Source organism: Choristoneura fumiferana, chromosome 23 (genome assembly GCF_025370935.1).
Source record: "Choristoneura fumiferana chromosome 23, NRCan_CFum_1, whole genome shotgun sequence".
Classification (NCBI taxonomy): Eukaryota; Metazoa; Arthropoda; class Insecta; order Lepidoptera; family Tortricidae; genus Choristoneura; species Choristoneura fumiferana.
The window spans coordinates 10,403,459-10,418,617 of record NC_133494.1 but is presented as its reverse complement, the minus strand read 5'-3'; the positions used below and the strand labels follow the sequence as shown (position 1 = coordinate 10,418,617).

Below are 15,159 nucleotides of genomic sequence, written 5' to 3'. Positions count from 1 at the left end.
AACAACATAGGGTCACTGGAGTTGCTCCTAGCAACTGACGGCCGTCATCTTGGCAGCCTAGCAACCAAAAACCGCTGAATGAAACACGTTTCTTGTATGACGACCCCCTTTAATTTTTAACTTTATTTTATTTTTAGTATTTGTTGTTGTAGCGGCTACTGTAATACATAATCTGTGAAAATTTGAAGCGCCTAGCTATTACGGCTCAAGAAATAGAGCCCTGTGACAGACGGACGGGCAGACAGACGGACAGACAGACAGACAGACATATAGACAGACAGACAGCAGAGTCTCAGTAATAGGGTTCCGATGGCAACCTTTGGGTACGAAAATTAATCATTAATGTACCAAATGCTCGTAATGTCGGTCCGGCTATTTGCCAATGCTGCGTTTTTTGGTTCGTGATTGCCACTGGACTTTTTGACTCGAAACACTAAAAATTACTGTCATTCTGATAATGTAGCATTCATGGAAATGCGTTCCAGGGTACACTTAAACATATGCCGATACAGTTACAAGATCATTGAAGTAATGTAAATATTTTTAAGATTCAATATCAAGAATCGGTTCGGTGTTACGTGGATGGCACGGAATCCTTCGTGTTAGAGTCCGTTGTTTAAGTAGGCAAGCATTTTCGATATCAGTCTGACAGCCTAGGTTTGGAGGCGACCTTACCTTGAATTTTTGGTAACAAAGTAAATTTGGTCAACAGGCCATGTACACGGTGCACATCTTCCCGTCGTGCGACTTCGCCAACGAGAACCTGAACCGCATCGCGCCCGATCTCATGCACCGCGTCGCCGACATCGCGCATCTGCTCATCGTCATCGCTACAGTCTGAGCGGCCCCGCCGCCCGCACCGCGCTAGACTCCCGTTCCGGACTCCCGGACGCCACGAACTGGACTTCGTAAGCACTGACGTCCCGCCCGATGCTATGCCTGACCGCTAAAGCGTCACCCGTAGAAGAACGCTTGCCGTATGCGGCCGGTTCCTTGACCGGCCCAGTTGTGCCTTTTACCTTTAACGGCTCGCGGCAGCCACGGAATTGACCATGCTTCCCCAAAATCTAGACATGACACCTCCGATCGTCACCAGTGACTAAGTTTGAAAAGATCGTGATCCTAAATTACGCTGATTTATTAGACTCTAATAATTAGAGGATTAATAATAATGCATTGTAAATATGGCCAGGTTGTGAAACTTTCTTAACTTTTATTTTAACTTAGCTAGCAACTGACCTGGTAGACCCCGTTAAGAAATCGATAACGAAGCTTGATGATAAATGTTCATAGGAATTGAGTCTTAATACCTCTATGAAGCTGAACTTCGGTGTAACGAATGATGTTCTTTATTTATCGTCGCGCGCACTGCCGCTGCGGCGCGCGCACGTCACACTCACATAACTAGGTAAGCCGCCGTCACTTATTTAAGTGCTAGATTTAAGTCGTAGCTTATTTGTAAAATACTTTTGTTATGGTCGACTGGGTTCGACGTTATTCGGAGTTTAAATTTATATAAAAAATAAGATAATGAATGACAAAAGCGGTTGATAAAAATATATTTTAGTTTTGGGTTCTGTTAGATGAGTGGCAATCTATCGAGCATTTTTTATTGTTAGTGTATATTGTTATTTTGTTTTAAGCGACTAGGTCTAAAGTAACTTAAATCGTGTAAATATAGAATATATTCGTACTAAATTTCGATTTATTCGCTTACGTAACGATAGAAAAGAAAACTCATCATCGGAGTAATTATGATTATTGTTAATTTGTAAAAATGTAAGTTGAGATAAGTTGAGAAGTATATAAAACAGTAAGAGATAAAAATAATACACATGGAAAATAAACTGTGATTCTGACTTTTTAATATAGACATTAAGAGAGCAGTGCGGCTCCCCGCGGTCGCGCCTGCGGCCGACTTCCACACGACAAGCTCATAGAATCAATTTTGTTACTTCCTACAACCCGTGGCACTCCTGTTCTGTGGCTTGATGTAACAAATAACGAATTAATCTGTTTTAGTTTGCTGTTTCTTACATCGAGTGGAGCTTTTGGTGAAATTGTTGGACGACTCATTTTTTATTTATATATTTTTAGTTATTTACATTGACTAAACATGGTACAGCATTGTCCCAGTTAAATTACTTCTTTGAGCTCAAAGGATTTAGTTTGTTTGGTTTGACAGCGACATAGACACGATTCGGTTTTAGGTTCTCTTGCCATCTTGCGCCCCAGACTGGCGTTGGTGCCTTCACGGTTTCGATTTCGCTGTCACGTTAAACAAACATAACACGAAACAGATAAACCATTCCCCAGTGCTACGATAGCATCAATAATGCTCATAGCTGCTGCGGTTAGTAGAACGCTTCTCAACGCTATTTCTTTTTCACTCAATTTGTAATGATTTGACTGCAAAAACTAACAATATTGTACTTCTCATAGGTTTCGTCTGCATTTTGTATATTAGCGATTCGAACTCTCGCCTCCTAATTTCCAGTGATTGGTTAGAACTTCGGTGTCTCGCATGAAGTGTATAGTTAGATAATGGTACGACGGCGCAGTCGTACGTCAAAAGTACAAAATATTTTATGTATTGTAATTTTGTATGTGTAATAAAAATAGAAAGTAATAACAATAGCACAGGTTATTATGTATATTATGTTTAAGGTATGAAACGTAGAATGTATGAACGACATTTGTTTGTCATGTTTCCGTCGCAAGCAGTTCTCGAATTAGCTAGGAGGAACAAACGAACTCATCACTTCGTCCATTAATTTTAAAAATATAATTTTATTAGCATACAGATGCCCAGTGTACACTTTACATATATTTATTCCATCGTGAAGTCCTTATAAAGGCAATCAATGTAAATAAGTCTTCATAAAACTTAGATACAATATATAGGCTTCATATTGAAAATTATGAGATAGAAAGAAATATTTATTGATTGTGCTAAAATCGGTATTTACTCATTTTCCTTGTTTAGATGGGGTGCGGTTACCCGCGGGGCGGTGTGGCTCGAGCACCCGACGCACTCTGCCCGTTTACTTGAACTAGCTTGCTTTATGCTACTAAAAAAGTGTCAATTATTAATATTTAACATTTTTATTAATGTTTCCGTGTCCCAGTGAATTTTATATTATACTTATTTTGTTTTCACGGCGTCGTTAAGAAGGATAATGCAGACTTAAGAAATACATGTATCGTAAACTAACGTGAGAAGTATAATATGGTTTTGTTAATAAATAATTGCAAGAGGTTGGATGTGTCCGACCCAGCAACGGCGCGGCGGGCGGCCTGCGGCGGCGGCTGCTGCCGGTGTGTGAGATATAGAGTTTAAATATTTGTAAAATTAACATTTGATCTCAGCGTGCAGCAAAAGTGAAAGTGAGAGATATATTGTTGTATCGCAGCAGCCGCAGTCGGACGCCCCGCGAGAAAATGTGATCATAATTATATAATAGTTTTAAAATGCTAGGACTTAGGTATAACTGTATATTTTGTACATATTGAAAATAGTATTGTATCTTACTTCCCTTTATCCAAACGACCCAGTCTCCTGCGTGTTATGTACCTCCTACCTACCAATACTATTAAAAAAAATATTACATAAAAATTGTGTTTTCATTGTGGTCTCCGCCTATTGAAAAGAGTCGATTAATATAGGTCGATTCACAAGAGCTGGCATGAATGGATTGAACGAAAATGTCACGAACTTTGTGTGAAGTGTATTCATATAGGTACACAAATACGTTCATTCGCTCATTCAATCCATTCGTACGAGCTGTACTTAATTCTTGAATTAATTTTCCATAAGTACTGGTCATGACATGACCGATGTTGAAGATTAGTTCACTTGTGTATAGTTTTCAACTGATAACACACATCATTATTAATACGCGTAGTCTCTGATAGTAACCCTTTGACCGCCACGGTTGGTAAAACACGATAGCTGAAAAAAGGGCCATAGTGGCCATGTCGGCATTTCGTGGCGCATATGATTATGGAACGATTTTCAGTTTTATTTTTGTCGGCTGTGGCCGACCGTGGCGGTTTAAAGGTTGGCATGAAATTATAATTCTTTTGTTATAATAATTGTGGTTTTGGTAAAGATAATTAATTTATTAAAACGTAATTAATTAAAACAGTAATTTATTAAAACGTTGCACCTATAATTAAAATATAATTTAAAGACATACACATAACTTTCAACATGTTATTGGTTTTCACAAACTAAATAGCTGTTACTTACTAAATAATGATGACTATTAAACTTCCAATAGTAAAAATGGATCACACTGAATAGCGAAAGTTAACTTTTTATTATTGTAACATCTACGCCGGTGGAATGTCAAAATATCCGGTATCTACATCTAAGAATTTTGGAAGATAAAGTGTTAAAAGTTTCAAATACATTTCTACTAAGTCATACATAATAATTGCGCATTGATTATACTTAAAAGATCAAATAATTTCTTGTACTTGCACGCATAGTATGTACTTATGTTTCTGGGTGAGTGAATGCGAACCCGGAACGTTAACTTTAAACAATAATAGGCGTTGTGCACGAGACTGCCCTCAGCGATTCACGTTGTTATTGTTTATTGTTATTATTTTTATTGCTATGATAATCAGTGGTGTTTTACAAGTTTTCTCAAGACCAAAACCTTACCAACATCCAATTGGATTAGGTAGGTAATATCAGAACTTTAGGTAACCGATAATGTTTACTTATTTTCATATTCATTTTCAGGAAACTAATTTATGCATACTAAGAAAGCTCAGGTACAGCTCAGTGAAAAATTCTGATGGTAAACAATCTAAAACTATAAATCCCTAATCAACTACATCCCGCCTCGTCTATGTTATTGCTAGTGGCAAACCTTGGAAACATAAAGTATAACGCGGACGCACGCGCCTAGCATCCCTGCTTCATCATGAGATCTGCGAGCTTGAAGATCCGCAGCCAGCTGAACGGATCCGAGGGCGGTGGCGCGTCAGATGTGGAGGCTGATTCGGCGCGCGAGGCCGGCCGCTCGGCGCCGGCGGGGGCTGCCGAGTGTGTCGGCGACTTGCTCTTCTGGTTGTCGGGCGACTTGGTGATGGCAGGTGAAGTCATTCTGGAAATAATTAAAGAACAACTATTATTTAGCTGCAGCCTTCCCTATTAACTTTCATTGCAAGTAGGTACATTCAGCCCTAGGTATGACTGAATGTGCTTGCTAGTGCAGTTCCAGGCGCCGTTGTTGTATTAACAACCTACCCCCGACGCAAAAAGGGGTGTTATAAGTTTCACCGCTGTGTGTCTGAGTGTCTGTCTGTGTCTCGTCTGTGGCACCGTAGCTCTTAAACGGGTAGACGGATTTTAATGCGGTTTTTTTATTTTAAATCAGGTTTTCTAGCGATGGTTCTTAGACATTTTCATCAAAATCGGTTTAGCCGTTTTTGAGATATTGAACTATGTAAACTTACAGACACACGATAGTTGCTCTAGAGGTACTATAACAAGCAGACGGATGTATAATTATCATAGATGGTAAGTATGAGAAAATCACTTAGTTGTGCGTAATGATTGCACGAGTTATTTATAATAATAATAATATGGTCAATTCCCACCAGTTCTATTATCGACTCATTAATAGGACTCGTCGGCAATTTTGTCTCAATAGTTCCATCGAACCGAATTATGTAATTATTGGAACTGCCTGGACTTAATGTCTCTTCCCAATAGTTAAGTACCTACTTAACTATTAAAAATCAGTTAAATACCTACATTAACCTAAACTCTGCTGTTGTACGAGTATTAACCCATATTTACTACTTTACCGACATTTATGTAAGATTCACATAAACGGTTAAAGGTAAAGCATAATTTAGATTATTAGTCTTTGTACTGGACGGTTGTAGTATAGCTTGCTTGTGACCTGTTCATAAACTTCAAGCCTCGGTCAAGGAACTGCGGTGACTTATGCGAGTGTAACCGTAACGTGCACAGGTTCAATGAATAGGCTGTGTTGCAATCTACAATCATTTCCAGACGATTGAAAATATTAAAAGTTCGCTACGCCCTGATAGCGACCAGTCGTAAGTAGATCATAAAAGAGTTTCATAGTTATTTCTTGGTGCAACTTTAGTTTCAATTGGATTGGACACTGATTCCACCATTTTAGGTTTTCGAACTTGGAAATGTTAGTTATAGCAAGTGAACAACACGTACGCATTATAGCTAAATATGTCCCGGAGTAGGTACTCGTAGTATAGGTATATTAAAGAGGTACACAGAACAGTAATAAAACAAAGATAGTTCAGAAGTCAATCTCCAAACAAGTGCGCTCAAGCAACGCACACATAGACACAGCTCACGGATACGATATCTCGGACCGGTTGGGACTAGTGCAAGCGCGAGTGCCATCCGCTTGAGACACGCGTCTGTGAACTTTTTTGTGCAATAATGGACCAACAAAAAAAAAGTTATTATAACTGTTCAGTGGACGGTTGTTCAAATTAAATTCTTCCCGTTTCATTCTTAACAATAAATCAAACAACTAAGTAGATACGAGTGCCACTACTGCGATAGTTTTTTGGTGCATATGCCATAGTTGAAAACCTTAGAGCGACCGCCAAGCGTAGGTTTGAAAAGTGAAGTACAAACATGAGATTGACTATCCGTGAACTATCTTGAACTATCCGTGTTTTGTGGTTCAGTCCACCTGTGTGTCCTGCATTTCAGTCCGAAATGTATGTGATTGCGTACACCCTATCCACTGCGTCCGTTTACCCCACATGACTATGGGACACAAACACGACTACACTGGATCATGCTTTGGATGACAGGTATATTTAAATAACGTTTATATGTAAAGTTGAAAATCTGGGGCGGGTCGAGACGGATTCGTATTTCGCTTCCGCGACGTGAGCGTGACCGAAACAATAGCGTCGCGCATGCGGCGTTAAGTAGTATTGTCGCGGTGGCATAATTTTAATGTAATACCTAAGTATACACCATACTTATATCTACCTTTAATAGTTGGCTGTATTCATATGTTTAGTAGTTTCCGTAGCCTGTTGGTTTGACCTATGGTCTCATAACCAGAGGGTTGTGGGTTCGAGCCCGGGCTCGCACCTCTGAGGTTTTCGGAATTCATGTGCAAAATTACCACGAATTTTACGGCAAAGGAAAAATGAACACCATGTGCGAAGAAAAATTAAATGGTGTGTGCGATGGTCTCAATGGGTTCGTATGAGAGCTAAATATAAGTAAGTACAGCCTAAGCCCTCTCATTCTGAGAGGAGGCCTCTACCTGGGATGCATGAAGGCCGAGATTATGATGATGATTACATGTTTAGCGATAGTTTCTTTAAAAAAATATTTTCGTTTTATGACCCACAACACCACAACATGCCTACAACAATAGGCGAGTAGGTAGGCACATGTGCCTTACGCACACGCACGTTACACCTCCATGTCACGCTATCACTGTATTGGGTATCGTACCGAATATAATACAGCAAGCCAAGCCCCTCTAATCATCGGACAAATTCAATCCGTTTTATGTAAAACTAGCACATAATATTACACAACGTGCATATATCCTGTCTGCAATCGGAGCAACGACGCGTCGGGAGTGACCTAAATTCAAACTAGGGCGGGCAAGTGCCGTATTTTATTTTGCTATAATCACGCATTACATAAATTTTTGTACGTCGCAGAATGTACAAGGACATTAAAATAGAACTAGTGGGAGAAGGTACACGGCTTTAACGTGTATAATAGATAGTTAAAGTTAAGCCCCGCGTTATGTGTCCAAGACGCCTACAGATTATTGCGATAGTCCATAATAGGGTTAGCAATGTTAATCGGTAACTTTACGTTTACATCAAAGTCGTTCTCGAGGTTATTTGTTAAAAGTACATTATTCAAGATAATTTTGTTGGATACTATATTATAACTGTTTAGGGTATCTTTATTATAGTAAGTAAATTTGTGCTTATAGTTAACCTACCTTCCTTAAACACATGACAAACTTTAATCTTGTGATCTGTACATCTATCTAATGCATCTACATAATAAATGGTTGTTCTACAAGGGCTACCTTCATATTAAATTTCAAGTTTCTGGGACAATTGAAAGTATTTTGTAGATTTTTATTCCTAGCAATTTGTATTGTAAGTATATGACCTTTTTATTAATGACTGTAGCTTTTGATTGCTTTGAATAAGAAGATTTATTTTTTACTGCTATAGGAAATTGGAAATTTAATGATAATTTCAATGGATTACGATATTACAATACATGGAAGTGCGTGTCCGTTTGTAGGCGGAAGTTGAAGTAGAATAAATATTGTTTTCAGAATTGATCTCTTAAAACTACATCCTTAATACATGCAATTACGGCCAAGGCGAATGCTCTTGACCTGCAATCGATTAGGTATTATATTTACGGCCAAGGCTTAGGTAATAGCAGTGTTCCTATGGACTGACTGTATTCACCATTCACAGACACATTTGTTTGGGTGCTACTAGCGTGACGGTAACTAGGTACTTATTTTATTTAATGCCACCACAGATAAAAATTGACGTCTCTAATTCGTATTTTTCGAATATCAAAGTAAATTATCAGAACTAAAAATAATATAAAGCTAGTTAATAGTAGATTGTTAAACAAGGGACTAAAACAAGCCATAATGACACGAGATGTTAAGCCACCCGAGAAGATTATAGTTCGAGTGTCATTATGGTTTTTTAGTCTCGTGTTGAATACTCTACTTTTCACTTTGAATGCGACGGAAAAAAATTACGTTCTATACAAAAGTACAATATTACATTTTTACAACGTACGTTCATTACGAGTAATGGACATATGTTTAAAGCAATAAAATTTGTTCCGCGGTCTTTTTCTTTTTTTTTCTAAAGTGACGCTTTAAATGCGTGCATAATTTTAGCCAACAGATTCAAACTTGAAAACTGTTTTAAAACTAATTGGACCATTCATAATAAAATGAATTCATCGTTAATATAATTAAATATATTCATTTTCGTAATTTAATCGTAATTCATGAATTTAAATCGTTTTTTAAATATTTTTGCAACATTGTCATTTTCAGGTTATTTCTACGCCATACAAATTGTCTATAAGTACACAATCAATGAAAATGCGATAATCCTCCGCACAAATCACAAACACCGTGATTGGTGAAGTAGGGGTTTCTAAAATACTTTAATTCCTTGAGATTAATAAGGAGCTTTAGTCCTGATATGCAGAGACTAGTAACATTTTAAGAGCATGAGAAGCGAAAAAGTACTACTTAAACGTCTATTTGTTCGACAGTCGAAAAGTGGCATGCGATATTGTAGGAAATCTGGGATGCTTGCAATACCTACCAGGTACTACAACACGTGAGCATTGCCGACCTTTCGTAAGTTTTATTAGTACTAATTATACTTATTACGTCTTGTTTGTGTTAGTGGCTAATCCACAGACCACCGATCTCACTTGGAAGTATGTTGGCTTATCGCATAATTTTTTGCAACTTTTGTTTTTATTTAAGAAATATCAGTGCATAATATTACAAAGGAGGCATATTAGTTTCCACAAAAAAAAACATCATTAAAAAATCTTATTGCAAAACCACGACTCTAATATGTAGGTACACAGATGATATACGCCTAATAATATGTCAGTATGTGTTTTCTAATATAGGTAAGTGTGTGTAAAGTCATTGGATCACAGCCAATTTTCCTAGCTACGATGCTTCTTAACAAACGTGATGACGACGTTGGTTATGACTCGATTATATACGGAAAGGTCAAGGAAATCGACGTGGTTGAAGCCATGACCAGTCTGCGCTTTCACCTCACCAAACTACCTAAATAAATAGGTAGACAAAGAAAAAGTACCTATCACAATGTACATTTTAATGCGTTTACAATTTCTGTCACATAAAATAAATGAATGTACCTACTCGGTAATTCTTTATTTTACGAAATAGCGACTCAAATGATCAAGTCGTCACCAGGGTTAGTGATAACCGCTCATGGAGTATTACAATTATTGCATTATGTAGTCTAGGCTTAAAAGATTTAATCAGAATCTCAAGCTTTTGCGCTTCGCTTGGCTCTCTAACCAAAGCCATATAATTTATTCTATTGGCTTTTATTTGACTCGTGTTTTTTAATCGTACCAGTAATAATAAAATTGAGTATGAATGTGCGTGTTTGTTACTCTCTCATATTAAAACAGCTGAACGGATTTGAATGAAATTTGGTACGTAGATAACTGGGTTTTGGATCAATATAAATTTCGGAATGTATAACATGTAAAACCTGTAGGAGACATGAAGTTTGGCGTGAGCGTTTTGCTTACAACACAGATGAAGACCGTTAAGTTTTATTAATGAGATTACATGATTATCTAATAAAATAACGAAAATCCAAGTCAACTAGGTACCAGATCTAATGGTTTACGCGCGTGAAGGCGCGTGTAAAATCTAGTAAGTCCATAAATTAAATTTATACGACACTTTACCCACGCTTTAGCTTTTTACCGAGTGTCATTCCAATATTTTTATTACAGTGTGGTCTTTCGTAACGTAAGTGCGTGCAATATGGTAGGTGTGAGATAAGTGCTGTAACAACGTCTCATCGCAGATAAGTCTCAGTTCAGTGAGGCAATCGCATGCATAAAACATTAGCAATTAGCATGGATCGTTGATGATGGTCGAATTAATTTAGTGCCAGTATTAGTACACCAAAGTACCTACTATAGCGGGGCTTAGTGACAAATGAATTATCTATTACTCCGTCAAACGTGTCTTGAGGACTACAGTGTAGTTCCTAACTTTTTGCTCCGCTATATTTGTGAGAAAATGAATATTCATTATTTGTATGAGGACATTTGAGAGAGGTCGACACGTGATGGGCTACTCCTCGTACTTGTTGAATTGATTGAATCTCAAGAAAACTTTGAAGTTGTTTACTCGTAAATTTTTGATTAATGGACCGTCGAGTTTTATCAGTTTCTACATTTTTTTTTACGAGCACAACATATCACTTGTAAACTGATCTAACTAATATTAGGTACGAAAAGGTATAAATGAAAAATAAATAATCTATCTGTATCTATGTCTTGGTTTATTTACTTACCAGAAAATATTCCCGTAGAAACGTATTTTGAGATTGTGAAGCATGTAGGATGAACCGAATGATCGGCAAAGCTATTCGAACACCTCTGTTAAATTTTAATTGCCGTAGAATATAGTGCTTTCGGGTCTTGCAACAAGCTATGAGAAAATAAAAAATACAAGATGTTTGATAAGAAAGTAGGTCTTGTTTGACTATGCTCAGGGGCTTAGTTGGGTTCCGCGATGTTATCTGTGAAGCATGGAGCAATTCACATTAAACACTGACCTGCAGGCGTGGGAGAGTAGTATTGTCAAAAAAACTGTAACTTTGGCAGTAGGTTAACTCATCTCATCATCTCGAACTATATACGTCCAACTGCGGGGCACAGGCCTCATGTCAGACTGAGAGGGCTTGAGCTGTAGCTCCCACGCGGGCCCAGTGCGAGTTGGGAATTTCACATACACCATTGAACTTCTTTGCGGTTGTTTGCAGGTTTACTCACAATTTTTTGCTTCAATGTAAAGCTGATGGCGAAAACTTAGAGGTGCGAACCCGCGTTCGTACTCACAATCATTTGGTTGAGAGGTTTAGGCTTTGGTAGAGGTCGAACCACTTATTTATTTTAGTAGGCAAATTAATTAAATTAGTTTATGAAAAAACTTTCTAATCACATGGGAAGACGTTGCAGCGGCGCAGTGTGCTTTTGGCGTAATTTGTGTTTGTGACCTAGGTATACGTTTTATTTATTTATTCAAAAGTTTTTTTTATTACTTATCAGATTTAGCCTAAACTGAAGTTTTATTTCACCGTGAAATGATATTTTTCGTCAATTTTTTTGGTTACATATTTAAGCAATACTTATAATTGAGGTCTGCTTAAATAAATATTCTTCTAATTATAATAGCGAAAATGATTTTCTTTGTTTGTTTTTCCGTTTTCACGCCTTTACTATTGAACCGATTGCCATGAAATATTCCATGAACTGGAATAAATAATAAGATTAACTTTTAGCCAGAAAAGAAATCATAGGTACCGAGAGCGCTCAATAAACGAAATATTCACGGTAAACCACTAGTTATTAACGAGTACCTAAATAAATATTAATAACAGAAGAAGACACATGACAACGTTGAGCGTAGGCGGTAAGTTAAGTCCTAATAAATATATAAGTACGTAGAATATATCGAATATCAGAACGTTGAACAAAATTAAGTGGCCTAAATAGTTTCATTAGTCTAAAAGCATTACAATGAAAATAAACAAGCGTCGAGGACAGCTGATAATGTTTACAAATTATAACAAATCGATGTCCTTATTTCCAATCATTTCTAATTATGCTATCAGCACAAGGTCTACGGGCTCGCTCCGGTAATCACGTTTGATGACATACTTTTTGTCGTTAAAAAAACGATAAAGAATTTTAGGGAAAAAAATTGGTTAATTAATTTTGATGATTCGACTCCACATCTTATTTCGCTCAAATGCAGTAAATGAACACTTTAGCTAAAATAAAATTTCATTATTTTAAAACTTACATTATAAATATCACAAATAATCAATGCAAATTATCACCAACGGTTCACTGTTTTAAAATTAAATTGAAACTCCGCGCTTGCGTATGTCAGAGTATTCAGTATACGTCCGATCCTTGCGTCGGTGCGCTGCTCTCTAGCGCACTATACAAAAGTATACTACGAGTATATAGCAAAAGCCACTGTCGCAGAAATACATCTCGCTGATACAAAGCGTACCTAGTTAGAATACCGGCGTTTGACATTTCAATCGAAAAACGAAATCGTAAATACGAAGATTTTACTGGTAAAAAATTGATAACCAAAATGACTCAATAAGAGTGAAGATATATAAAGAGACTTGCCTTGTTAACAGACTTGAGCATTATATTATACTTAGAGTTGGAATGAATGCTCATTTTTCAATGGTCTCTCGACAGTAATTGCATCGCATTTAAACAACGACAAGGATACAGAATAGTAGTCTCAAACTGAGCTCTGGAACGTGAGTTCATGTATTTACATAGGTACACTTGTCTCCCGTTACACTTAGAGACATCCATTGACTCTAATTGATTCTAAATACTATCGTTAGTGCAGTGATTACGAATCCATAAATTATTGCAAATAATAAGGAAAAATAATAACCTATACAACTCACTGTAACATTGGGACATGGTTCCACCTGAGCGCAGTATAAAATTTTCTTAAATATCACCTTACATTTAGGCGGTAAATACTAATCAAGCTATGATGGAATGTCGTTGATACCCTGGAAGACTGGCCGTGCGCTGGTGTGGGACTCTACCTGTACAGATACCCTGGTGGCTTCCTACCTACCAGCAACTACCAAATGTGCGGGGGCGGCGGCAGACGCCCGGGAACGGCTCAAGGTCACAAAATATAGCTGTCTCGGCGCCCAATATCATTTCTTTGCTTTCGGCGTCGAGACTCTAGGTCCTTAGGGGTAAGGGTGCGCTGGAGCTACACAGGGAGCTCAGCAATAGGTAAAGGGAGGCAACAGGCGACCCTCGCGCCGGCAGCTTTCTCGCGCAAAGAATCTCAATCGCAGTTCAACGCGGGAATGCTGCCTGCGTGATGGGCACCATGCCATGAGGCCCACCTCTCTTTTTTAATTAAAGTTTTAGTTTTAGTTATTTTAATTTAATAGTAGTTTTAGTCCTATGGATATTTTGTATTTTCTTAATAAATATCTCATCAAGCTAATAATATTGGAACACTTAACAACAAACGTCTTATGGCTCCCAAAAAACGAGTGAAGTTGTAGGCACTCTCAAGAATTTAGTGACGAAGCGGGTCATTGACCTCGTTGCGATCCTCCGTACTCTGATTCATCCTGGGTTCGCGGACCTTATCGACTTTTCAAAATTATGTAACCGGGCGTAATATAAAATTATGTAACACCTGTCCACATTATCTACACATTTAATATTTGACTGAGATATACTTAATCCTTATAACCTTTAACCTTTCGACATTCAAACAATGGTTTCTGCTGAACTTTGCTTAAATACCGTTACCGGAATTTAGGTAACCTGCAAGTTTGGAACCATTCAAAGAAACACAGTATTTGCCAGCAATAAGCATTACACTTATTGCGATGAAGATGAGATAATCGATTAAATTTTATTGTCACAACAACGAAAACTATGTTATGTTTATGTATGCATGTGTTTATGTTATTGTTAATCAAATTCCTGCAAAACTCTACACAAAACTATATAGCACTTTTTAAAAATCTCCCTTCAAGCCACTTTGCGCTAAAATTAACTCCTAATCTATAGAATACTCCCTATCATAGCATAGCTACCTATCATGACAACCAACAAAAGTGGGGGAGCTTGAAAAACAAGCCAGGACCATAATTATTTTTTGTATAACTTTGGTACTGTCTTAGGCAAAGGATTGTCTTTTTCTGCATAAAGAACTAAAAGGGTTTGAGACCGGGTACTCACTTGGATATAATGTGTAGGAGGCTTCGCGGGCGGGCGCGCGACGTTACTGCGGGGCGGTTGTGCTGCGCTGCCCGCCCTATTGCGCAGCTGCGAACTGTACAGTCTGTACCAGTTTTACAACTATATTACGCTTTTAAGTATGTTTAAAGCACATAATTAATATCAAAGGAATATAAATATTAGCAAAGAATAAACGTGACTGCGTATATGGAAAAAAGTCTTATATTTATTTTCATAGCTATATCGGAGTCAATAGAGATTATAATAAATAAATACACAAATTTATTTCAGGTAAAAACCCACAGCAATTTTGAAATTACAAAATGAAAAATGACAAGACAATTCAAATACAAAATAATACGAGTATATACCTAAATATTGTTATTTATAAATGGAACACATTTTTTTCTTCATTGACTTAAGATAACGTTAACCTGGAAAACAAAACGAATGTCTTAAAAATCATCAATAACCAGTATGTAGGTTTGTATTTCCAGAAAAAAAACCGGCCAAGAGCGTGTCAGACATGCCCAGGATAAGGTAGCCATTAC

General features: G+C 37.5%; 2 protein-coding genes across 6 annotated transcripts in view; one reads left to right on the top strand and one right to left on the bottom strand.

The window, feature by feature from the left end:
* spen (spen family transcriptional repressor split ends) overlaps positions 1-3,616 on the top strand; it is a 117,254-nt gene extending 113,638 nt beyond the window's left edge. For all 4 annotated transcript variants that reach the window (XM_074105467.1, XM_074105466.1, XM_074105465.1 and 1 more), the window contains one exon: positions 713-3,616. In XM_074105467.1, coding sequence (XP_073961568.1) covers positions 713-841 — 129 coding nt within the window. In that variant the 3' untranslated portion in view covers positions 842-3,616. The remainder of the gene's footprint in view (positions 1-712) is intronic.
* Positions 3,617-4,135: 519 nt separating this feature from the next.
* Positions 4,136-14,689, bottom strand: LOC141440884 (uncharacterized). Of its 2 annotated transcripts, none has more exons than XM_074105469.1 (2): positions 14,609-14,689; positions 4,136-5,120 (listed from the first exon to the last, which is right to left on the bottom strand). In XM_074105469.1, exon 2 carries the CDS (start codon positions 5,117-5,119, stop codon positions 4,919-4,921), a length of 201 nt encoding a protein of 66 aa, XP_073961570.1. In that variant the 5' UTR covers position 5,120; positions 14,609-14,689; the 3' UTR covers positions 4,136-4,918. The 2 variants fall into 2 exon arrangements, with proteins under 2 accessions (XP_073961570.1, XP_073961569.1); XM_074105468.1 differs by lacking the exon at positions 14,609-14,689 and adding an exon at positions 12,657-12,801.
* Positions 14,690-15,159: the final 470 nt, after the last annotated feature.

Bases quoted from the DNA above. Each gene is read 5' to 3' on its own strand.
- LOC141440884 (XM_074105469.1), bottom strand. From the start codon at position 5,119: ATGACTTCACCTGCCATCACCAAGTCGCCCGACAACCAGAAGAGCAAG.